Source organism: Zea mays, chromosome 9 (genome assembly GCF_902167145.1).
Source record: "Zea mays cultivar B73 chromosome 9, Zm-B73-REFERENCE-NAM-5.0, whole genome shotgun sequence".
NCBI lineage: Eukaryota > Viridiplantae > Streptophyta > Magnoliopsida > Poales > Poaceae > Zea > Zea mays.
The window spans coordinates 48821628-48844737 of record NC_050104.1 but is presented as its reverse complement, the minus strand read 5'-3'; the positions used below and the strand labels follow the sequence as shown (position 1 = coordinate 48844737).

The 23110-nt window shown below is 45.3% G+C and overlaps 2 protein-coding genes across 3 annotated transcripts; one reads left to right on the top strand and one right to left on the bottom strand.

Annotated features, from left to right (window-relative positions):
- Positions 1-40: 40 nt before the first annotated feature.
- Positions 41-2326, bottom strand: LOC109942457 (uncharacterized). Of its 2 annotated transcripts, XR_002265318.2 has the most exons (4): positions 1917-2326; positions 1462-1764; positions 996-1201; positions 41-911 (listed from the first exon to the last, which is right to left on the bottom strand). XR_002265318.2 is itself a non-coding variant. In XM_035962537.1 (3 exons), exons 1-3 carry the CDS (start codon positions 1490-1492, stop codon positions 750-752), a joined length of 399 nt encoding a protein of 132 aa, XP_035818430.1. In that variant the 5' UTR covers positions 1493-2326; the 3' UTR covers positions 41-749. The 2 variants fall into 2 exon arrangements, 1 of the variants encoding a protein (XP_035818430.1); XM_035962537.1 differs by having other exon boundaries at positions 1462-2326.
- A 1690-nt stretch (positions 2327-4016) lies between these two features.
- On the top strand, positions 4017-5050 carry LOC103638344 (protein LE25). The gene is made up of 2 exons (XM_008661280.4): positions 4017-4245; positions 4315-5050. The coding sequence occupies exons 1-2, from the start codon at positions 4159-4161 to the stop codon at positions 4465-4467; spliced, it is 240 nt and encodes a 79-aa protein (XP_008659502.1). The 5' UTR covers positions 4017-4158; the 3' UTR covers positions 4468-5050.
- Positions 5051-23110: the final 18060 nt, after the last annotated feature.

Genomic DNA, 23110 nt, shown 5'->3' with positions numbered 1-23110 from the left:
AAACCAGTCCAGTGAGTTGAAACATGACAAAAAACGCACCTAAGTAAATACTTTATTAGCTGGTAGCTGCTCGACAAGAAACCAAGAATCCACCACGTGTAGCAGTTGATGTTTTATCTTATTCACAAAATAGTGGTACAATTTAACAAAGAAACCTATTTCTCGTGGTTACTTTAGAGTGTAGACAATCGCAACAGCGCAAGGATGCAGCTCTAAAAAATAACCAGTAACCCAAACAATTCAACTCTCAAGCTAGCGAGTAGCAAGAGAGGCACATACAGACAGTATGTACACATAGGTGATTAGAGATGAAGCAGCACGCCTCGACACCCCTAAGGCCGTCGTAGACACCGATGAAGGTGGTGGCAACAACCGTCTCCACCTGGTTGTGGTCCTACAACATGTCGTTGGCCTGCACCATGGCGAAGGAGAACTCGCCCGCCGCGTGCTGTGTTAGATCCCACGACCACATCAGCTCGTCGGCGCCTATTTGTTCCATAAATAAAAGTGAGGTGGAATGGAGTTGGCTAAAAGCATATATGATTCAAAAGTTGGAAATGTCGTTATGAAAAAAGTTAAACTACATGAAGAAAAGGTGAATATACTCCTAATATCAACAATTCAACATAGAAGGGTTGCCAGCTATGAAGCCTGAACAAAATAGAATAGAAATCAACCTGCATAAGTAGTACTTGATAATTCTTTGGAGTCATCCGAATGGGAGTTGCAAAAGTATTGGCAGATTCATCTCATTCAGTCTCGCCCCTAGCAGCAAATATGCCACTTCCTGCATCTCCTTTGCCTAGAATTTGCCTACCAATTTGTATCTGAGCATAAGATTCTTTCCCAACTAAACCATCTGCTGGAGATGGACAGGCTTGAAAAACTAAGTTATATCCCTCAACTGTGCACTGCAGTGTATTTTTATATACATCATAAGGTCTGCTTCATGAAAGAGTATGAAGTCAATAATCAACAAATATAGCTAGACTTACAAGTTCTTTGAGAGTAGTGACAGAATTTCTTGTTTTCCTAGAATTGTTCTCCAACATTTTCATAAAGCGAGATTCCTCAGAAGTACTTGAAAGTGGCAACATATCATCCCTAGTATTTCTAGAGTAACCAAAGATGTTTCTGTAGCTACCGAAAACATCTTGTTTCATATCATTCAGCTTATTTGGATCAGATGACAAGTATTTATCTGCAAGTAAATTTACTATTTAAAAAACAGACTATTGTACAAAGTGTTGCAGCAATGCACAAATGAAACAAAGCTCTACACCTAAACCAAAAGGTTGTCAGCAAAGAAATTAAAGCTCAAGCAAATGGGCAAGCATGTTACTATAACTATCAAAAAGCATGAGGTGGCTATTGCTGAAACATGCTCAGGATAAAATATTACAAGATGTTTGATGATGCTCTAGGAGAGAATTCAAAAATATGCTCAGGATAAAATATTACAATGGAGGAGGTTCTTGAAGCCGTGTCTCATGCTGTGGTTGTATCATCTAGACAGGGTCGTGCATCTGATATCATCCCATAGCCAATATGGTGCTGCACTATATGTCCACCATGCACAATATTTCAGTGTCATATATAAGCCCCAATTATGAATGCCTAGCCATCTAGGTTGTCGTCGTTGTCGTCCATATCTGATTTGTGCAAAAAGCAAATCCACCTCTGAAGACCACAATAATAAAGAGAAGACAAATGGACCTTCTCGCGGTTCTGACAAGATTATCTACAAAATTGGCCCTCCAATCCCTACACACCCATTTTCACAATTAGACCAGACCAAAATAAGCGGGTCTAAAAAATGCAAAATTGCAGGATAGATGAAGGAGGACGACGGATGGAGTGGTCTGAAAAAAGAAAAGAAAAGGAAAGAGATGAATGAACAGGGAATAGGCACTTACCGTCCTGCGGCAGGAGAGATGAGGTTAGGCCCTGGAGCTCTGTCATGGCACAACGCCCCGCCGGCGATGCGCATCACGTGAGACTTACAATCCTAAAATAAGTACCCCCTATGTTTCAAATTATAAGTCGGTTTGGCTTTTCTAAGTGCATAACTTTGTCTATGCACCTGGATATACATCATGTCCAAATACATAGTGAAATATATGTAATGCTACATACAAATTCCAAAACTTGTAGTTTGGAATGGAGGGAGTTAGATTTATGAACCAAACTAATGAGATGCAGATGCACAGAGGGTCTTAGGTTGTCACCTCTTCGCCAGCAGAACACTGCAGTATAGTATCAGGTACAGTTGATGGGTCACAGTGATGTCCCCAACTTCCTAAGTCTTCTTCAGTAGGTCTTCCAATCTGAAAAAAAGTGGGCATAGAAAATTAAATGGAATCTCTTGAGGTTTAAAGCTGAAGAAATGCCTTGTCCAGTCTTCCCCAATGGATCAAGTTAAACAGAGATTACTGGCTACTTCAGAGTTAGGCAACGTATAAATAGGGTGCCATCAAAATTACCAGTTGATGTGCGCTATTCATTTTCTGCAAACATCCAGATATCTCACCAAACCCACCAATATCAGCATAATATTGCACTCCAGTTATTGAAGCCTTATGACCAGTGGCTGCAAAACCAGTACCATGCTTGTATCTGCGAGGAAATTCTTCAACTCCTTTTTTATTTGTTCATGCTTGTCACGACTGCCACCATTATCTTGCTTTTGATTTGGGAACGACAAACTAATTCGGCTTAATATAGTTGCAATGACTGGATTCTTCTTCCCCAAGGAGATGGCGCCAGAGCTATCTTCGCCTCGCCTCTCGGCGTTGTTGGACAATGGTTTGACCTGGTTCAGTATAATTCTGACAACCGCCTCAGGATCTGAGTTCTGGGACATAGTAACCATTGCTCGACGCTAGAATTCAGGCCCGTATTTTGGTAGAGATCCATTGCGATGGTGGTTTTACCCACACCACCAAACCCGACAATGCTCAGCATGCCGGTTTTCTCCCTCTTGCCATCTTCATGGATCCACTTCTTAAGATCCGGCATATCCTTCACCCCCACAAGCTGCTGGGCGCGGACGAGTTGTCGGGTTACGTCCTGATTTTCAGCAGCGAGATACCCCGTAGCGCCCCAAGTTGCTCTTCTTCTTCCTAGGCTGCGGGTCGCGGACGCCGTACCTGGTTCGGCGCTCGCCGATATGCTGCGCGCGGTTCTTCAGATCGACGATCTGGGTGGCGATGTTGCGGCGGGGGTACCACGTCCGGATCTCGTAGAGAATCTTGCGGACGGCCGTAACCCAGCCGCTGCCCCTGGGGTCTGGACGGAGGCTGTGGACGAAGTCGTCGATGCAGTCTTCGATGTCGTATGCGACGTCCCGGATCTGCTTCATCCAGTCCTCCGTCTGGTCGTCGTGGCCCTCCTCGCACTTGCTCAGGTTGCTGAGGAAGGCCTGCATGCTGGCTAGCTCGTCGGTGATGAATTGGATGTCGCCCCGGACGCCACGGATCAGGGCATACTCCTCTGCGAGGAGGGCGCGGATTTCGTGGAGCGCTCAGCTAGGCTAGGGCACGCGCGGATCGCGGACAGGGGAGGCGGGGGCATCCTGTACGCTGGATCTAGGCACGGATGTTGGCGTGGATCTGGTGCGCGGAGGTAGCAGCTGAGCGAGGGATTTCGCAGAGGTAGCAGCTGGGCATGCGGCGGGCGGCTCACGGCAGTTGAAACGGTCACGACGCGATTCGCGTAGGGATTTGCGTGCTTGAGAATCGCGGCGGTGGGAGGATCGCGGCGGCGGGGTTTTCTAAGGTCGGGCGGGCGGAGGCGGGGGCGGGACAGTCTACAATAAACGCTTAATAGTTAGTAGAGATGTTAATGGAATACAGAGATCTTCTCAAGCAATACTTTCTAAACAAAGAACACTCCCTGCATCGTCGTCGGCACTTAGGTACGTGTACCACCACGCGTCAGGCTGTGGTATATGAACTGGACACGCGTAGCTCGCAGGCTACTACGTGTGCTTTCGTGATAAGTAGATACACTGTCCATATTATGTCATTTATCTCGGTGAACGTTACTTGCGCGCATCCATGCACAATCTGTAGCGTTTAGAGACCCCAGCGACCAAACGAACTATAGCGAGGCAAATACAGTGCCCGCCGGCCCGGGACGTAGAACGCGCGCAGGAGCATGTCCGCCATTAAAGCCACGGCCGAGGACGCCGCTTCGTCCGCCAAGGCCGGCGTCGCCAAGGCCAAGGCCACCGCTGACGAGAAGGTCGTCCGCTGACGAGAAGGTCGTCCGCGTACGGTACGACGTCTGATGGATGCTGTTGTGTGCGCGCAGGTTGAGAAGGCCAAGACGAGAGATCCGTTGAAGAAGCGGGAGGTCGAGGAGGACAAGGAGGACCGTAAGCTGCAGATCGAGTCCGACGAGCGGGTCGAGAAGGCCGCCCACGGCCCCGAGAGGACCGTGGCGCACACGGCCGGTGAGCGGTGATCGATCGGACCTTAGAATGTTGTTTGGTTCAAGAACAGTTTATCTTCTTTCTCCTTACTTTTTTTTAGTTTGTGGATGAAATGGAATGAGTTTATATGTTACAACTTTATTTTTTTAATTAGTTAATAAAAACATAAAAAATATGGTCATCTCATCAAATTTAAGACATGAATTTATGATGTGCTATCTTATTTTATATGAAATAATTCCTTAAATCAAACACCCTTTTAATTGCCGCGCAAAACATTGTTTGTACTATACACTTTACTATTTGCGGAGTATGTTTTGAATGGTCCAATTTACTTGTGTTTTGCACTGTTTTGTTTTTAGAGTGTGTTTTACAACGTAAATTGTATTATATATTGGTTACAATGTGGAGTTTAAAGTAAAGGTTATAGTGTGGAGTTCAAAATAGTGGCTAAGACATAAATGTGATACGAAGAATGCTGGAGATAGCTTAGCGTGTGTGTTCTTACACTCTACAGTTTGTAGAGTTTTTTTTTTCACTCTACTGTTGTACGTAAACTGTATTGTTTGGACTATGGAATTTAAAATAAAGATTGCGGAATGGAGTTGGAATGGAGTTTGACCGTGTACTGTTTGTATTGTAGAATTTAAAATAGAGATTGCAGAGTAGAGTTTAAAATAAAGGTAAAGATATGAGTGTCACTACCGGAATCAGCTCCTTTGCCGTGTGTTCTAAACACACGGCAAAGGCTATTTTACACTCGGCAAAGCCTTTGCCGAGTGTAACACTCGGCAAAGAACGCTCGGCGAAATGTACATCGGCAACAGCTTCTTTGCCGAGTACTTTTTGTCGGGCACTCGGCAAAGTCTTTGCCGAGTGCCAATTGGCACTCGGCAAAGAAAAGTCACCGTCACGGCGCCAAGTAACGGTGACAGATCCTTTGCCGAGTGCCTACGGCGACACTCGGCAAAGACTGGTCCAGTGGACCCCACAGCCAGTCCCTGTGCCGAGAGCCCTAGTGGCACTCGGCAAAGGAGGTTTCTTTGCCGAGTGTCTGGTGGCCTGGCACTCGGCAAAGAATCCTCCAGTGGGCCCCTTTGCCAGTATCTTTGCCGAGTGTCTTGGCAAAAGCACTCGACAAAGATGTCTTTGCCGGTTCCCAGGTTTCCTTCTTTGCCGAGTGCCACTGTCAGCACTCGGCAAAGATGTCTTTACCGGTTCCCAGGTTTCCTTTCTTTGCCGAGTGCCATGGTCATAGCACTCGGCAAAGCCACCCTTTGCCGAGTGTAACACTCGGCAAAGTGACCAGGATGTCCCTTTTTTATTTGCTTTTGTTGTTCCATCCAAACAAACAAAAGATATATATCATTCACATCACATTATATATCAAGCACATCACAGAATGAACACATTTATCATCAACACCATATATATCACAAAGTCTCACAAAACAGATCACAAGTCTCACTAAAGTCAGGATCATCACAAAACAGATACAAGTCTGCATCATCACTAACATCACCAAGTATCTCACAAGATAAAGTGTAACTAACATCACCAACACTCATAAAGGTAAGTCTGGATCATCACAAAACAAATCATCAACGAGGTGGGCATCTGGACTGGTTCGGCGAAGGGCTGGACGAAGCATGAGGGTTGTTCGACGCCGCCGATTGACCCTGCACAGAGAAGAGATTGTATGTGTGAGAACATATGAATATATATCATGCAGTACTAAAATTTTGATACTCACAGGAGTAGTGAACTCTGTAGGGTCAGCTGCAGGGAACAACGGAGGTGGTGGAGCATGACCCTGTGCGGCGCCAAGGCTCTGCATGTACGCGAACATCTCCGCCATCCTCTTCTCTAGCTCCTCACGTTGCCTCCTCTCATCATCTAGCTGAGTCTGTAATATTTTGCCCTAATGTTACGATAATGCAAAGAGAAGCTATATAAAAATCAATGAACGATGAATAGATAAGGAATAACCTGGAGTTGCTGGATACGATGCTGTGAGGTGTCCTGCCGAGGTCGTATGGCTGGGCTCGCGCTCGTGCTCCTTGCTCGCACCTGAGAGAGAGTGGGAGTGGAGGACGAGTCGATTGCCCCGTCGGCAATCCAGTACCGCCCATGCCTCTTGCCTCCTCCGACCCTCATGAGGACATCTCCGTCGATGTCCTCGGTCCTCGGATCGTAATCTGGCCCATGGACCTCCTTGGCCATGGCGGTGTACTCACTGAGTCGGCTGTGGATGGCGGGGTTGGTGTACGCCTCGGGCCCGTCATCCGGGTTGTAGGTGACGTCGGACGTCGCCTTCCCCTTGTGGGCCATGGCATATGCCGAGAACGTGGAGCAAGGCGCGCCACCATGTGCCGCCGACTGCGAGAAAACCAACGAGATGGTTAGAAATCATGTCTAATCGAAAGTTATATACCTAAATAAAAAAGAGCGCGTACCCATGCTTCCGCGTATTTGCCCAGGCTGCGGCTGCCTTGATGGTGGGAGGGACCTTGCATCAGCAAACGCCGTTCCCGGCTAGCGTTGTGCGCCTCATCCCACTCAGCCGAGCACCACCTCTGCACCATCTGCTCCCAGCACTCAGGATGCGCGGCGCACCAATGAGGAATCATCTAAAAAAATATAAGTACACAGCATATCAGAAGCATATTTAGTACAAATAATAAAGTTTTGTATTTACCTGCAAGTACTGGTCCGGAGTCAACAACATGGTTCGGGCATCCTTCTTGTTCACCTTCTCCCCAAGGACGGAGCCGTGGTAAGTGACGATGGCGTGGATGCGCGCCTCGTAGTGCATGTCCACGACGAGCTTCTTACAGCATGTCGTAGACACCACATCCGCCCTGGCCTCATATCCAGCATCGCACCTGAAGAAATCCTACATACACAAAGACGATGTATCCATACATTATTTCAAGAATATGCAACAAATGCGACTTATTAAACAATATAGTGCGATGAAGACTTACCCACAGCTCTTGCTTCACCCGCTCCGCCTTGTTGTTGAATTGTCTGCCGTCCCGATCTACTGCATCGGGGGCGACGGCGTAGTGGTCGAAGGTGTATGCTGGGCTCGTCACTCCGGCGTACTCGACAAGTCCAGGGAAGTGTTCCCGGCATAGAAGGCCCAGGATGCCATTGGGGTTGCGGCCGTGACCCCCTGCAGTCTCCAAAACCATCCAAGACCTGTCCAAGTGATTAAGATGAAGTATTAGTTTCTATTATTAATTTGAACATATAATATGAAAAGGCAGCAACAATATCTAAAGTTACCTACCTCTCTCCATCGGGTCGTATCAGCGGACGTCTGTCACGAAGTATGGGTCGCTTAGGGAGGCTCGCGGGACCTCGCAGGTAGATACTCCTCGAACCTGAGGAGCCAGAACCTGAGACGTCCTGCTGAGCGGCGGCGTCGTCGTCGTCGTCCTGCTGCGCCGCATCGTCGTCGTCCTGCTGTGCCGCATCGACAGCGGCTTGCTGCTCCACCTGCTGCTGTACGGCGTCGTCCTGCTGCGCCTGCTCCTCCGTCCTACGGGTGCTCCTCCTCCCCCTCCCCCTCCTCGTCCTCGTCCCACCGCCCACCATCTTTGTCTAACAACCTGCAATTAAGAGTAAACAATTAAGCACAGATAAAAAATATGTATTTAGAAACATATGCAAAATAAATGAAATATAGCATTACATCGATTAAAAATAATCTTCATATGTGTCCGGGTTAGCCGGATCATAAGTGTCATCATCACTATCAACCATTTCGTAGTCGACATCATCTGAAGGCGCAATTTCTTCATTGGCATTGCCTTCAAGTATTTCTAAGTCATTCTCATTTTGCACCTCATCATCCTCGTCATCAACAACCATTTCAATATCTACTTCCATTCCGATCGCTTCGGTTAAGTCTATCTCAAATTGCCCTTCGAGCCCATCTTCTTGGAAGAACTCTCCGTCATATGTGTCCGGGTCTAAGTTATAATCTTCATCATTTGGAACAGGTAATTTAGCGTGCGGTGATACCTTATACACAACATCCCAACCCTTAAGATGTTGTTTCGTTTGGCACGCATATGGAAGATAATACACTTGTGTGGCCTGTTGGGCCACAATATAGACATCGTCTCCTGGTAAGGTGGAATCCTGTCGAATTTCGACTAGCCCAAGATTAGAATGTGTCCGTCTCGTAACTTCAGGGTCAAACCAATGACATTTGAATATCACTGGAGTAAGAGGTTTGGAACCATAAAAATTGAGTTCATATATATCTTCAATTCTTCCATAATACTCGACCTCGTCAAGCCCGGGCGTATAGACTCCAGAACACGTGGTTTTTCGATTGGGCCGGCTTTGGTCGTAGCTTGTTGTGCGAAAACGGTATCCATTGACGTCATACCCAGAAAATTTCCTGACCCTATAGGCAAAGCCATTGGCTACTTGTCTCAACTCGGCACTCATAGACGGCTCTCTTTGGCCCTGCAAGTTCAAACACGCTAGATTGTTATATTATTCGCACGTAAGAGCAACTTCAAATGACAAACTAAGCACGTACCTTACGTTTAAACCAGGAAATGAAATCGGGCAATCCATTTCCCGCACCCTTTCGAAGAAGGGTATCATATTCATGTGGAGTTGGGTCCCTTGATCGACGCCAGAATTCATGAAGAAATTGCTCCATGTATGGCGTCACCTCTTCAAGGTTGGTCAATACATATAGCATGATATGGCGCCACTCTTCATGTCTCAGGGTCTTGGTGGTCGAACCACTTGCGCTTCCGAGTTGCCCTCGAAAAATGCTGAGATTCGATTCATTGTCGCCATCATTGTAACGAGGGGGTGGATTATGCACGCTCGGCAGTTTGTCACCATAGTAAGTTGTTGTGAAGTTTGACACCTCCTCCAGTATGTATGCCTCTGCAATGGAAGCCTCGATTTTGCATTTATTTCTACATTTCTTTCGGATAGTCTTTAGACATCTCTCGATTGGATAGCACCAACGTCCCTGTACGGGCCCCCCCATTCGTGCCTCATACGGGAGATGAATAATCAAATGCTGCATCGGATTGAAGAAGCCGGGTGGAAAGATCTTCTCCAGCTTACATAGTAACACGGGTGCCATCCTTTCCAAGTCTGCAATCATGGTCCGAGCTAACTCTTTTGCACAAAGCTGGCGGAAGAAATAGCTCAACTCAGCAAGCGCTAGCCAGACATGCTCAGGGACATAGCCTCGAACCATCGCCGGAAGAATTCGTTCAATCCATATGTGGAAGTCATGACTCTTCATCCCTAAGACTCGCAGAGTAGATAAGTTCACCCCCCTACTAAGGTTAGCTGCATACCCATCAGGGAACATTAACATCTTGATCCACTCTAGTACTTCCTTCCTCTGGGCCCTGCTCAGGACAAAATCGGCCTTAGGCCTTCTCCATGTCTTACCACCACTAGGCGGCTTCATCTCTTGGTTTGGTCTATCACATAACTCTGCCAGATCCACTCTTGCCTTTACGTTATCCTTTGACTTATCAGGAATCTCCATAATTGTTGCCCAAAGTGCCTCGGCGACATTCTTTTCAGTGTGCATCACGTCAATGTTGTGTGGAAGGAGCAGGTCATCATAATAGGGGAGCCGAGTCAATCCCGACTTATGTGTCCACATATGTTGCTCACCATATCCCACAAAACCACCTTCTGGGTTGGCCACGAGACCATCTATCTGTTCGCGAACTTCGGCACCAGTCATCATTGCAGGTGGGCGGTCTGTCACCACGACACCTTTCGTAAAGTTCTTGATGTCTAGTCGGAATGCATGGTCAGGAGGGAGAAATTGTCGATGTTTATCGAATGACGAATATTTGCCACCCTTCTTCAACCAAATGAACCTAAGAGCTTCCTTGCAAACTGGGCATGGGAACTTACCGTGAACACACCAGGCGCAAAATAGCCCGTACGCCGGAAAGTCATGCATGGAGTACTGGTACCAAACATGCATTTTGAAGTTTGTCTTCGTAGCTCGGTCGTACGTCCATACCCCTTCCTCCCAAGCACGGACCAATTCATTAATCAAAGGCTCCATGTACACGCCCATTTTATTCCCCGGGTGTCCAGGAATTATCAACGACACGAATATGTTCTGTCTTTGAAAGCATACGCCGGGGGGGAGATTGATGGGGATAACGAACACAGGCCAACATGTGTATGGGGCAGCGGTCATTCCATAGGGATTGAACCCATCTGTGGCCAGCGCAACACGAACATTACGAGCCTCTTTAGCTTTCTCATGGTGAATGACATCAAAGTGGGTCCATGCTTCACCATCGGATGCGTGAACCATCTTGTCAGGATTGTATCGTTTGCCTTTTTTGTGCCATGTCATCTGTTTCGCGGATTCCTCTGTCATGTATAGACGCTGGATCCTCGGTATGAATGGAAGGTGGCGTAGGATTGTCACGGGGATGTCGAGCTGCCTCTTCTGTCCATCACCAGAGTCTACCTCCATGAACCTAGACGATTTACACCTCGGACAGTACTTTGCCTCAGTGTGTTCTTTCCTAAATAGGACGTAGCCCTTCGGACAAGCATGTATCTGCTCATACGTCATCTTGAGTGCACGAAGGAGTTTCTGTGCCTCGTACATGCTCTTTGGCAGAACGTGATCCTCCGGAAGCAGACTGCCAATAACTGTCAACAAACCATCGAAGGCGTCTCGACTCATGCTATACTGCGACTTGAACGCCATTATACGCCCAATGGCATCCAGTTGAGAAACCTTTGTCTTGCCGTGAAGGGGTTTCTGTGCCGCGTCAAACATGTCGTAGAATGACTTTGCGGTCGCCTCTGGCTCGTCCTCCGTACGTCCTTCGGCGAACTGTGCCTCGTGATAGTCGTTCAACATGTCCACTACCCCGGCATCAGCATCGTAATCCTCGACGCGTTGTCTCACCACCTCCTCTCTCGTGCGATGCGCTTCACCATGGAAGATCCACCGAGTATAGTCCGGCGTAAATCCATTCTTCCAAATATGTTCTACCATGGTCTTCTTTGGTTTTCTTTTCCGGTTGTCACATTTGCTGCACGGACAAGGGACTAGGCTAGCTCCTTTAGCAGATTCGCCATATGCCCGTTCCACGAAAGCATCGGTCTTCCTAATCCATTCTGGGGTGACATCATTACGTCGAACGCGGCCCGTGTACATCCACTCACGGTCCTCCATCCTCTAACATATATAACCGAGTATAGTTTAATATAGACATGTAATGCATGTACACTACGTTCCTACCTTCTAATAGGTGAGGATAGGTCCTAAACCCACCCGCGGTTGCGTAGATGGAGTTAGTTTCCATGCTCTACTCAGATCCAAGATAGAATTTCGGCAGCACCTCCCCGCTGTTCTCCGGATACACGTCCTGGCAGGGAGAGTGTACTGTCCGGAGAACAACAGGGAGGTGACGCCGAAACTCTGTCTCGGACCGGAGTAGAGCATGAAACTAACACCATCTACGCAACCGCGGGCTGTCCAAAAAAGTGGACAATTCGAAACTGATACATTTGTAGATATGCAAAGATCTGCATATCTACACCGTATCACTTTCGAACGGGAGACGCCTAACTGGGTTACGTGATCTATGACCATGATGCGGAAATAGAGGTTATACCTAGGGTGGCGGTGGAGTCAGGCTAGTGGGGCTGTGGCGGGTCAGTGCAGTGGCGATGCGACGCGGTGCAGGCAGACCCGCAGTGGCTAGGAAGACAAGTGTCTTCTCTTTAAAAAAGAAACACAAGTCTATTAATACAAAAAAAATATTGCCAAACTTTGTTCATATGAATTCACATCAACGACCGCCATCCTTAGGACCACGCATGCCATCGGCAAACCTACCACTACTTGTGCCTATCTACCGCTATCTAACATATATCGACAAAAAAATCGGCAGCACCTCCCCTGCACGGGGAGGTTTCCAAAACCTGCAAATAAAAGTAGCAGCACGATGGCTGATATTCACAGGTATATCAACGACACTATGACATATATGCAATGCATTGGACATCATATATACAAGTAGTCCAACCACATCTATCACAAGGTTTATGATTTTAGACTCAAATTAGTTGTGCAATATTTCGAACATCATATATATACAATTAATTGTAGAGTAGTAGTACAAGCTTTGATCAAGAAAAAAAATTATACATATTCGAGGCCGAGGCCGGCGACGATGGTGGACGCGCGGGTGGCCGGACGGCGGTTGCGCGTGGACGGCCGGGCGCAGGGAGTAGCGTAGGCGACCGGGCGGCGGCGGGCCGAGCTCGTGGGAGCCGCCGGACGACCGGGCGGCGGCGGCGGGCCGAGCTCGTGGCAGCCGAGCGGCGGCGGGCGCAGGGAGACGGCTGGGCGGCAGCGGGCGCAGGGAGGCCGGCGGCGGTGGTGGCCGGCCGGCCGAGCGCGTGGGGGCGGCCGCGGATGGCTTGGTGGCGCTCGGGCGGCGACGGGCGGCGACGGGCGTCGGTGTCACGGACACGGTGGGAAAGTGAATGAAGAAGGAAGGAGAAGAAGAGCCCGCAGGTCGGTATAATTAACTTCTTTGCCGAGTGCCCGCGATCTGGCACTCGGCAAAGATTTTTTTAAAATTAAAAAATATACTTTGCCGAGTGCCTTTGATCTGGCACTCGGCAAAGGCTTCTTTGCCGAATGCTTGTCAGTTGGCACTCGGCAAAGAATAGAATTAGGGTTTTTAAAAAAACTTTGCCGAGAGCCGCACGACAAGCACTCGGCAAAGCTTTCTTTGCCGAGTGTCCTAGCTGGGGCACTCGGCAAAATATATTTAAATTTTTTTATTTTGTTTATGAAACTTTTTGTGGTATGTTCCTACACTATGTAGACCTACATGTACCATTTTAGAACAATTATAACTGTGTTTTCAATAGCTAGTAGATTTAGTTCGTTTATTTGAATTTCTTCGGAAAATTTAGATTTGAACTGCAAGTCACTCGAAACTTGGAAAACCGTGCATGCAAAAATGATATCCATGCTACTTAGCACAAGTTACGACCGATTTCAGGAGCGGACCGGAAACTTCGAGCAACATGCTCACTAAACATGGCCGTGAACTTGTCATCCACATGTTTAAAAATTGTATAAAACACAAACAAAGTCAGAAAATCATGAAACTTGTCCACGTGTTATGATATCATATGTACAGGCTGCGATAAAAATTTTAGAATGTTTGGAGAAAGGAGTGCGGCACTATGTGTAGAAACCTAAGAGAACTACACATGAAATCATAGAGTTTCAATGTGGATCTCTTAGGTTTGTACACATAGTGTCCCACAACTTTCTCCAAACATTCTAAAATTTTTATCGCAGCCTGTACATATGATATCATGACACGTGGACAAGTTTCAAGATTTTCTGACTTTGTTTGTGTTTTATACAATTTTTAAACATGTGGATGACAAGTTCACGGCCATGTTTAGTGAGCATGTTGCTCGAAGTTTCCGGTCCGCTCATGGAATCGGTCGTAACTTATGCTAAGTAACATGAATATCATTTTTGCATGCACGGTTTTCCAAGTTTCGAGTGACCTGCAGTTCAAATCTAAATTTTTCGAAGAAATTCAAATAAACGAACTAAATCTACTAAAGATTTAAAACTCTGTTAAAATTGTCCACAAATGATACATGTAGGTCTACATAGTGTAGAAACATACCACAAAAATTTTGGGAGACAAAATCAAAAAAATTAAAATAAACTTTGCCGAGTGTCTATAGTAGACACTCGGCAAAAAAGTTCTGTGCCGAGTGCCAGCCGTTGGCTCTCGGCAAAGACTGACGGCCGTCAGCTTTGGGACGGCCGCTGACGGCCGTTTGCCGAGAGCCCCCTTTGCCGAGTGTTTGACACTCGGCAAAGTTGTCTTTGCCGAGTGTCGTCCTGTACCGAGTGTTCAGCTCTCGGTAAAGGTCGATTTGCCGAGTGCCTAACTTTACCGAGTGCGGCACTCGGCAAAGCCTTCTTTGCCGAGTGCCCGACAAAAGGCACTCGGCAAAGAATACAACACTCGGCAAAGCCTGCGATTCCGGTAGTGTGTGATGGGAACATGAGATATAAGTGTAAGTGTAATGCAGAATTTAAAATAAAGATTGTAGAGTGGAGTTTAATTGTGTCTGTGGAATTTAAAATTTAAAAAAGATTATAGAGTTGAGTTTAAAATAGAGGCCATATGTGTGGGTATGAACATGAGATATAAGTGGGATAGAAAAGCTATTAAAGATAGCTTAACGCATGTCCGAATTGGGATAGAAAGGCTACTAAAGATTACTAAAGATAGCTTAACGTGTTTCCGAATCGCTCTAGGTGCATATTCAACAAAAATGTCAGTTCCTCTCTGTTTTACTGCATTGTAATAAATACTCTCTCCGTCTCAAAATATAATTCATTTTAGACTAATTAAATATTAAATTATTAATCTATGTATGTAGTTTATATGTATATCTATATTTATTATCGTTTTGATAAATGTGGACTATGTAGTTTATATGTATATCTATATTTATTATCGTTTTGATAAATGTGGACGAAAAAGAGCTAAGAAAAAGAGCTAGAAAGGATTATATTTTGGGACGGAGTTTGGGATGAAGGGAGTATAATAATAAGAGATCTTAATTTTATTTTTGTAATTCTATTCTATTCGCGTTGCCACAACATTTTTGCTCATTAACTTAAACATCATTAAGTGTTGAGTACCAGATTTAGCACTTGGACGGCTAGAGGGTCCGACTGTGTAGCCTGAATAGTCCGTGCTCTAGATGGTCTGCGGGATAGCTAGGATAGTCCGTGATTAGATTAATTTAGAATAGAATCTTTATTTCTTGTGTGATTATTCTAATAAATCTTGCTAGTAAACTATTGGAAATCGCCTAGGAACGGGTCCAGACCTTTCTCTATATATAAAGGGAAAGGGATACAACTGACTGAAAGAGACACACTAGTACAATTTGGCTCTATACAAGTGGTAGACTTTTTACATCACATGCGGTTCGGTTAGAAAACCGCCTGTGATGTCCCAGGCGGTTCGGTACGCCTGTGATTTAATAGTATCACAAGCGGTTTTTGTTTAGGACCGCCTGTGGTGGTCTATCCTTTTCACAAACGGACCCTAAGGAAAAACCGCCTGTGATTGTGAAAATATGAAAATACAATTTAAATATGAAAATAATTTTAATTTTTAACAGAAATATGCAAATACAATGTAAATGAATTAATATTTAATTTTTAACAATAATATGCAAATACAATTTAAATGAATTATAATAGCACACATAGATAACTAGAGAGATTTTAAATTAATTGGCAACCACAATTCATAGTTGATCATACATGATAACAAATATAATTTGATTCATACAATTTTTCATGAACTACCATTTTCCGCATGTATGGTTTTAAGTTCTTATTAATTTTCTTTTCTACACGCTTGATTCTCTCTGGACCGTTAAAGACGAACATCTCTTCATACTTATTGTATTCCTCATCTTGGTCTCCCACATTCTCAACTCCAACAATTTTTTGCTTTCCAGAAATAACTATATGCATCTTCTCATCTGCTGGATCGAGTACATAGAACACTTGTGCAACACATTCGGCGAGAACCCACGGGTCATCTTTATATCCTACTTTCTTTAAGTCTACCAGTGTGAGTCTGTAGTTATCCACTATCACCCCCACAGGATGTTGTACCTATTGGCACTTAAATAAGGGTATTTTCAAGCTTGGGCCATAATCAAGTTCCCATATTTCCTCTATGAATCCAAAATATGTGGTCTTCTGTCCATGTAGGTCAAAAGCATCGATACGAACACCGCTATTTTGTGCAACACTTTTTATGTCTTTTGATTTAGTATAGAATGTGTACCCATTGATGTCATATGCTTGCCATGATGTCACAAAACACGATGGCCCAGAAGCCAAATTCTTCATTGTTTTCTCTTCCAAAGAGTCTCCGAATGGGATGTTTTTGTCCATTAACCATTCGCTGAAACGATGTTTGTGCTCCCTCATGATCCAGTCCTCTGTGCGGTTCTGATTTTCTTTACGAAGCTCATCTAGGTGTTCCTCTATGTAAGGCTCGGCTATCGTGAGATGTTGTAGTACACTACCATGAGCACAATGTACTAGCTTGTAATCCTCAACGCGAAAAGTTTCCTTGCCCATTCTCCCTCTCCCACATAGTTTACCCTCATGTTTAGGTACAGGCACACCTATCATTGTTGCGTCACTGATGTAATCTATACAGCTCTCAATCACTTCTTCTGTAGTGTATCCCTCCATGATTGAACCCTCTGGGTGAGCGTGATTTCGCACATAACCTTTTAATACTCCCAGGTATCGCTCCAACTAAAACATATGATGTAAATATAGTGGCCCTAATATTTTTATCTGATCCACGAGATGTATGATTAGGTGTACTTGCATATCAAAAAATGATGGAGGAAAACACATTTCAAGCTTGCACATAGTCTCGATGATGTATGCCTTTAGATAGTCCAAGTCTTCTAAAGCTATTACTTTTTGTGAAACCGCATTGAAAAAGTAACACAAGCGTGTGATGACAACTTTGACATGCTCTGTTTCGAGGGCTCTTACCGTAATTGGGAGGAACACCGTCATCAACACATGGCAGTCATGAGAGTTGTAGCCAAATAGAGACAAGTCCTTCATCCTGACTAGTCTGCTGATATTGGATGAGAAACCTGTGGGTACAACAATCAATTTATCGATCCAAATCTATCTTATGTATTAGGAGTAAAAGTAATTTGGCCTTAGTTATAGTTTTCCAGGTATACAACTGACTGAAACAGACAACAATTAATTTATGGATCCAAATCTACCTTATGTATTAGGAGTAAAAGTAATTTGGCTTTAGTTATAGTTTTCCGATCATTATCTTTACCTCTCTTCGACTCGCTGTAGTCTAGAGATGTCTTAGGTGATCTGCCGATTCTAAGATAACCATAGGATCCTTTCTCCCAAGATGACAAGTCTTAGGTGGCCTGCCGATTCTAAAACAACCCTAAGATCCTTCCTCCTCGATGGGGTACCTTCTGGGATGCGAGATTTAGGTTCTATAGAGATTCACGAAGCCTTTTGTGCCCTCATCCCACGTGGATAGTCCACGTGCTCGTAGAGAACAGTGAAGCTCTTTTTTAGAGTTGTGGACAGTCCGATGACCTAACGTGGACGGCTCGCGATCCCATTGAGAGATTCTCTAAAGTCTTTTTTTAGACTTTGTAAAGGCCTTGCAGTGTATGGCGGAGTTATTTGCACGGATTTTCCCGCTATATGAAGATGAGGCTAAAAGACGCGCATAGAAGTCCGAAAATTAGTTAAAAAAGGCCACAATCCTTAAAGAAAGGGACCTTGATCCTTTCATCATTTTTGCACTTGAAAAAGAAATTTGCAAAGCGGGTTATTAACGAATTGAGTTTACTTTTCAGTTGAGAACCGTCCAGAAGCGCTGAAGAGGGTGTCGGAATCATTCGAGGCTCCTGGAAGTTACCAGCGAGTGCCGAATGAATTGAAGGCTCGACGACTCCCTCGAATCCTGCAGGGTTAAGGGAGGCTACCTGAAGCAGCTGGAAAGCGAGAATCGTTTAATAAACAGACTGAGTTATAACCCATATTATAGTTATAAACTATATTCATCAAACTACCAGAATTGGAAATAAAATATTGATTATACTCGGCCAGCGAGTAACAAGAAGGTGACACAATTGAGGGTAGGAAAGAATCCAGGGTAATGGTCAATACTGAGAACATGAATTCCCTTAGCGCGTTGGATCATCGAATAATGGAAAAATTTCTATCTCTGGTAAGACGGGTTCATCAACTCATTTCTCGGTCAGATATTGGTCAACAAAAGTACAATTGGAACTTGTCACCAGCCTCATCTGGTGAGGGAATCAGCTGTATCGACTTTCCCTAGTGATAAGGTCTGTGAGGTTGTGGAGAAGATGAAGTTGATACACACTATGGAATTCTTTCTTCTTTTCTATTGCTTTTTAGAAGAAAAAAGAAGGATAACTCAAAACACGTATTGCTGCTTCTTCACTCTTTGCTTGATCGCATATTCATGATGTTAACCCTTCTTCTATTTGCTAGTAGATGAGCGTCTGTCAGGTGCTTATTGACATTTATATTGGAAAAGAGCTTTCGGTTCTATTCCTTTTTAGTTTTAAGTAAAGGCTTTTATCGACGAATAAATAAGCTCTTTCTACTTTGCCTTAAAAGCTCGTCCTAAGGAAAGCAATTTGAACTTGCTTGAGAAGATAGCAGAAGTTCTAGTTATTACAGCTAAAGTGATAGCAACTCATGAACGAAGTGCTCGACCATAGATAGGGAACGAGCGGAAAAAAAGTAGCGAGTGGAGCCATAGAAGAAAACTTTTTTCTTTAGGTCAAGGTGATAGCAAACCATTTTTACAATGGCACATAGCTGGCTTCTATCTTCTATCCTATCTTATTATACCGACGCCTTTCTCGACAAAATGATAGAGGCGCTTCGGACAGGTAGAAGGACTAATTAAGTCTATTGGTGTGGCTGTCGAAACTTCTTCGTCTAGTCTAGATTGGTTGTACGGGTTACCGTTCTTCTTTGTTATTGGAGTCAAGGTAGCCGCCACTGGGAAAAGGAAATAGGCCTTCATTCGTTTTCTTCCTCGTAGTCGTCCCCCGGCTAAGGTATCATCAGATATAGAAGAAGTAGAGACTGGGGGTATATAGCTAAAAAGGAATATTACTCGTCCGAGGGCGTGGGCGCAGGTGTAGTGCCAGTTTCAAGAAATGCGTATCGAGATACCAGTATCGGGCTGGTATTGGCTCAGGGCCCAGCTTCACCTAAGAACAACCCTTTTATAATATCCATAGCGTATATGACCGTAGTTACCAAGCCCTATAATGGAATTCCCAACAACGGATGCCTATACGGCTTTGTGAAATCTAGTTGTAGTAAAGTAAAGTATAGAGATTTGAAAGCAGCGGGATCCCAAGAGCACTCTTATTCCTCAGCAAAGGTTTTGCATCTTTATCCATCAATACGAGACGAGCTATGAATACGATAGAGATATTCCTTGAGAACGTTCTTTGCCTAGCTCATCTACAGGAAACAGATAGTCTTTCCCATCACTCCAATCTTGACTTACCTACCTTGGCTTAACTCATTAACTTCCACGACTGGGTTATCTATAACTCCTTAAGAAAGAAAACAGCAATGTCAGGACCACCAATTCCACAGCTCGAGGCGGAAGGGCTAAGTTGGCACACCAGCACCAGTTTCGAAGCTTGAGAAGGCTTTTCCTACAGACAGGAATTGGTTGGTGGCTTCTAAGAAGATGGTTGTTTTCTCCGCTCTGTTTGCATGCTTGGGTGTTCAGAGTGTGAAAGCTAGTTCTCATTGGACCCCAAAGTTGCCGAGGATTCGTCTGAGCACTGCTCCCTTCTTCATCTACAATGACATGCATCACTTTCCTGGACTTGAACCAGAGACCTCGCCCCTACGATCCAACCAATTGGGAGAGAATCAATAGACTCCTTTTCGAGAGCGATTCATCCTTCCCGAACACAGCATACAGATCCTAGCCATTCACCTTGGAAGTGTCTAAGGGTCTTGTAAACCCTGGCTAAATGGGAAACACATCTTGTGGTAAAAATGTGCAACCTCTTCAGAGTATAAAACTAGTATATTAGCCGTGCTCATGGCCATGAGCGGCTCGGACCCCACATGAGTAAATTATGAAATTAAATTTAACATATCATGCATTGCATTGTGGGATTTATACTTTATTATGTTCACCCATAAAATTGGGATTGTATTCACTTATACTCAGTAACTACTAATAAAATTTTGACCAACAAAGTTAAAAACAATGCTCAGCCTTAACCATCTTCCTTAGTAAGCCTTAGCCTACACTTTTACCCACACTCCACAATTGCTGAGTGATGACCATATAGGAGCTCACTCTTGCTATAATCACACCAGGTCAAGAATAGGTACCATCGGAGGAAGATTACAATGAGGATGAGTTCGAAGAGGTCTATGCCGTCGTCTCACAGTCAGTTATGATTGTGGAGGATCGTTGCCGTAATATGGTGTAATTTATTTAGTTATTTTGTACAAAAATTGTATTAAGTAATAAAGATGTGACATTGATTTTTGTACATTGAGCCATCATATGTATGAGACTTGACCCTGGCATACATTTGAGATGCATTTGGATTTGTCCTTAGATCCAGGTGTGACAAACTGACATGTGGGCCCCTAGGGCAAGCGCGACTGGGCAGCGTGTGGGCGGTTTCGCGCGCGCGGAGCGTGGGAGCGAGCAAGCACTATGCGTGTTCGGCCTGGCACGTGGGCACGGTGTGAAGCAGCGGCGGGGCGGCTTGCGGCTTGCCCATGCGCAGCGTGGGCCACGGTGCCGACTGGGCTGGGGTGGGAGGTGGGCAAGCTGATGTAGGATCTAGGACACCAGTTAGAGGGCAGTGAATAGACGATTTTGACTAAAAACAAAGACACTAGAGAAATTTAATTAATACGACTAGAGTAATAAGTGAAAGGGAAATGTGCCCTTGGGTAATTTCAATAATGTTTTGGTGATTAAGTGCCCAACACATATTCTTTAAGTCCTAATGTGCCAAGTAAAGTGAGAAGTGCAAATCGAAGGAAAAGGTATGTTTCTAGAGTTAGTACATTGTTTTGAGTACTAATGTGTTCTGTCTAAGTGATAGAAATAGTGAGAAAAGAATTGGAAAAAGAGTTGGCTATGTGCAGCAAACTCCAGCTCGGCTTGGCACACCGGGAGTCCGGTGGTGCACCGGACAGTGTCCGATGCACCAGGCCGGTCCGCGTGAACTTGCTGCTCTCGGGAATCAACAGCGATGTACAGCTATAATTCACTGGACTGTCCGGTGGTGCACCGAACTGTCCGGTGAGCCAACGGTCACCAGCGCCAACGGTCGACCGTGCAATCCGCGGGCGACGCGTGGCCCGCAGCAACGGTCGATTGGGCACACCGGACTGTCTGGTGTGCACCGGACAGTGTCCAGTGCGCCAACCGACCCAGAGGACCAACGGTCGGATGCGCCAGAAAAAGAAGGAGATCACGCACCAGACAGCTACAGTGACTGTCCGGTGGTGCACCGGACTGTCCGGTGCACCACCCGACAGAAGGCAAGTTTGGCCTTCCAAGTTGGCCTCCAACGGCTCCTAGCTACCTTGGGGCTATAAAAGGGACCCCTAGGCGCATGGAGGAGTGACCCAAGCATTCACTAAGCATCCTAAGACTCCAAGACTCCAACTCTACGTATTCGATTCTTTGTGTTAGTGATTGAGCTCCATTTGAGTCGTGAACTCCGTGTGTTGTGTTTCGAGCTCAAGTCGTGACTTGTGTGCGTGGTTGTGCTGTGTATTTGAGTCTTGTGTGTGTTGCTCTTCCCAACCTTACTCTTGTGTGTTCTTTGTGGTCAATATTGTAAGGGCGAGAGGCTCTAACTTGTGGAGATTCCGCGCAAACGGGAAGAAGACTATAAGGAAGAAAGCCGTGGTATTCAAGTCGATCATTGGATCACTTGAAAGGGGTTGAGTGCAACCCTCGTCCATTGGGATGCCACAACGTGGAAGTAGGCAAGTATTACTTGGCCGAACCACGGGATAAAAATCGCGTGTCTCTTGTGATTGCTTTCTCTGTGATTGTTTTGTGCACAAGAACCCATCTCTCAACCACTTAGCCGTACTAACACCTTTATAACTAAGGTTTTGTGGCTATTATTGTTTGATTTTACAGGATCACCTATTCACCCCCTTCTAGGTGCTCTCAATTGGTATCAGAGCCGTACTCTTCGTCTAAGGGACTAACCGCCCAAAGAGATGGATCCTAAGGGAAAGGGGATGGTCGTCAATGACAAGGAAAAGAAGTCCTTCGTCAACGAGCCTAGAGACGACAAGCCAACCGACTCAGGGTCGAGTCACAAGAAAAGAGACGGGAAGAAGAAGAGGCGCATCAAGAAGATCATCTACTACGACAGTGATGCCTCGTCTTCTTCACCACACGACGACGACGATGACTCCTCGTCAAAAAAGAAACCGGTTAATCAAAACTATTCATTTGATTATTCTCGTATTCCGTACAATTTTAATGCTCATTTGCTATCAATTCCTCTTGGAAAACATCCCCACTTTGATGGAGAAGACTATTCTTCCTGGAGCCATAAAATGCATAGTCATTTATTTTCTCTCCATCCTAGTATCTAGGAGATTGTTGAAAACGGAAAGCACTTTGATAGTACTGACTATGCCATGTTTATTAATGAGCAAATTCATAAAAATGTCCAAGCCACTACTGTTTTGCTAGTATCTCTGTGTAGGGATGAATACAACAAGGTAAGCGGCTTGGACAGTGCAAAGCAGATCTGGGACACCCTCAAGATATCTCATGAGGGAAATGACGCCACCAAGATCACCAAAATGGAGTTGGTGGAAGGCGAGCTTGGGAGATTCGCCATGATTAAGGGTGAAGAGCCAACACAAACCTACAACAGGTTCAAGACCCTGGTCAATAAGATTAGAAGCTATGGAAGCACAAGATGGATGGATCACGACGTCGTCCGACTCATGCTCAGGTC

Excerpts from the sequence above, each read along its gene's own strand:
- LOC103638344 (XM_008661280.4), top strand. The coding sequence starts at position 4,159 with ATGTCCGCCATTAAAGCCACGGCCGAGGACGCCGCTTCGTCCGCCAAG. Across the intron at positions 4,246-4,314 it reads AGGCCACCGCTGACGAGAAG|GTTGAGAAGGCCAAGACGAG; the intron begins GTCGTCCGCTGA and ends GTGTGCGCGCAG.
- LOC109942457 (XM_035962537.1), bottom strand. The coding sequence starts at position 1,492 with ATGAGACACGGCTTCAAGAACCTCCTCCATT. Across the intron at positions 1,202-1,461 it reads CTTCAAGAACCTCCTCCATT|ATAAATACTTGTCATCTGAT; the intron begins GTAATATTTTAT and ends ATTTACTTGCAG. Across the intron at positions 912-995 it reads TCACTACTCTCAAAGAACTT|TGCACAGTTGAGGGATATAA; the intron begins GTAAGTCTAGCT and ends AATACACTGCAG.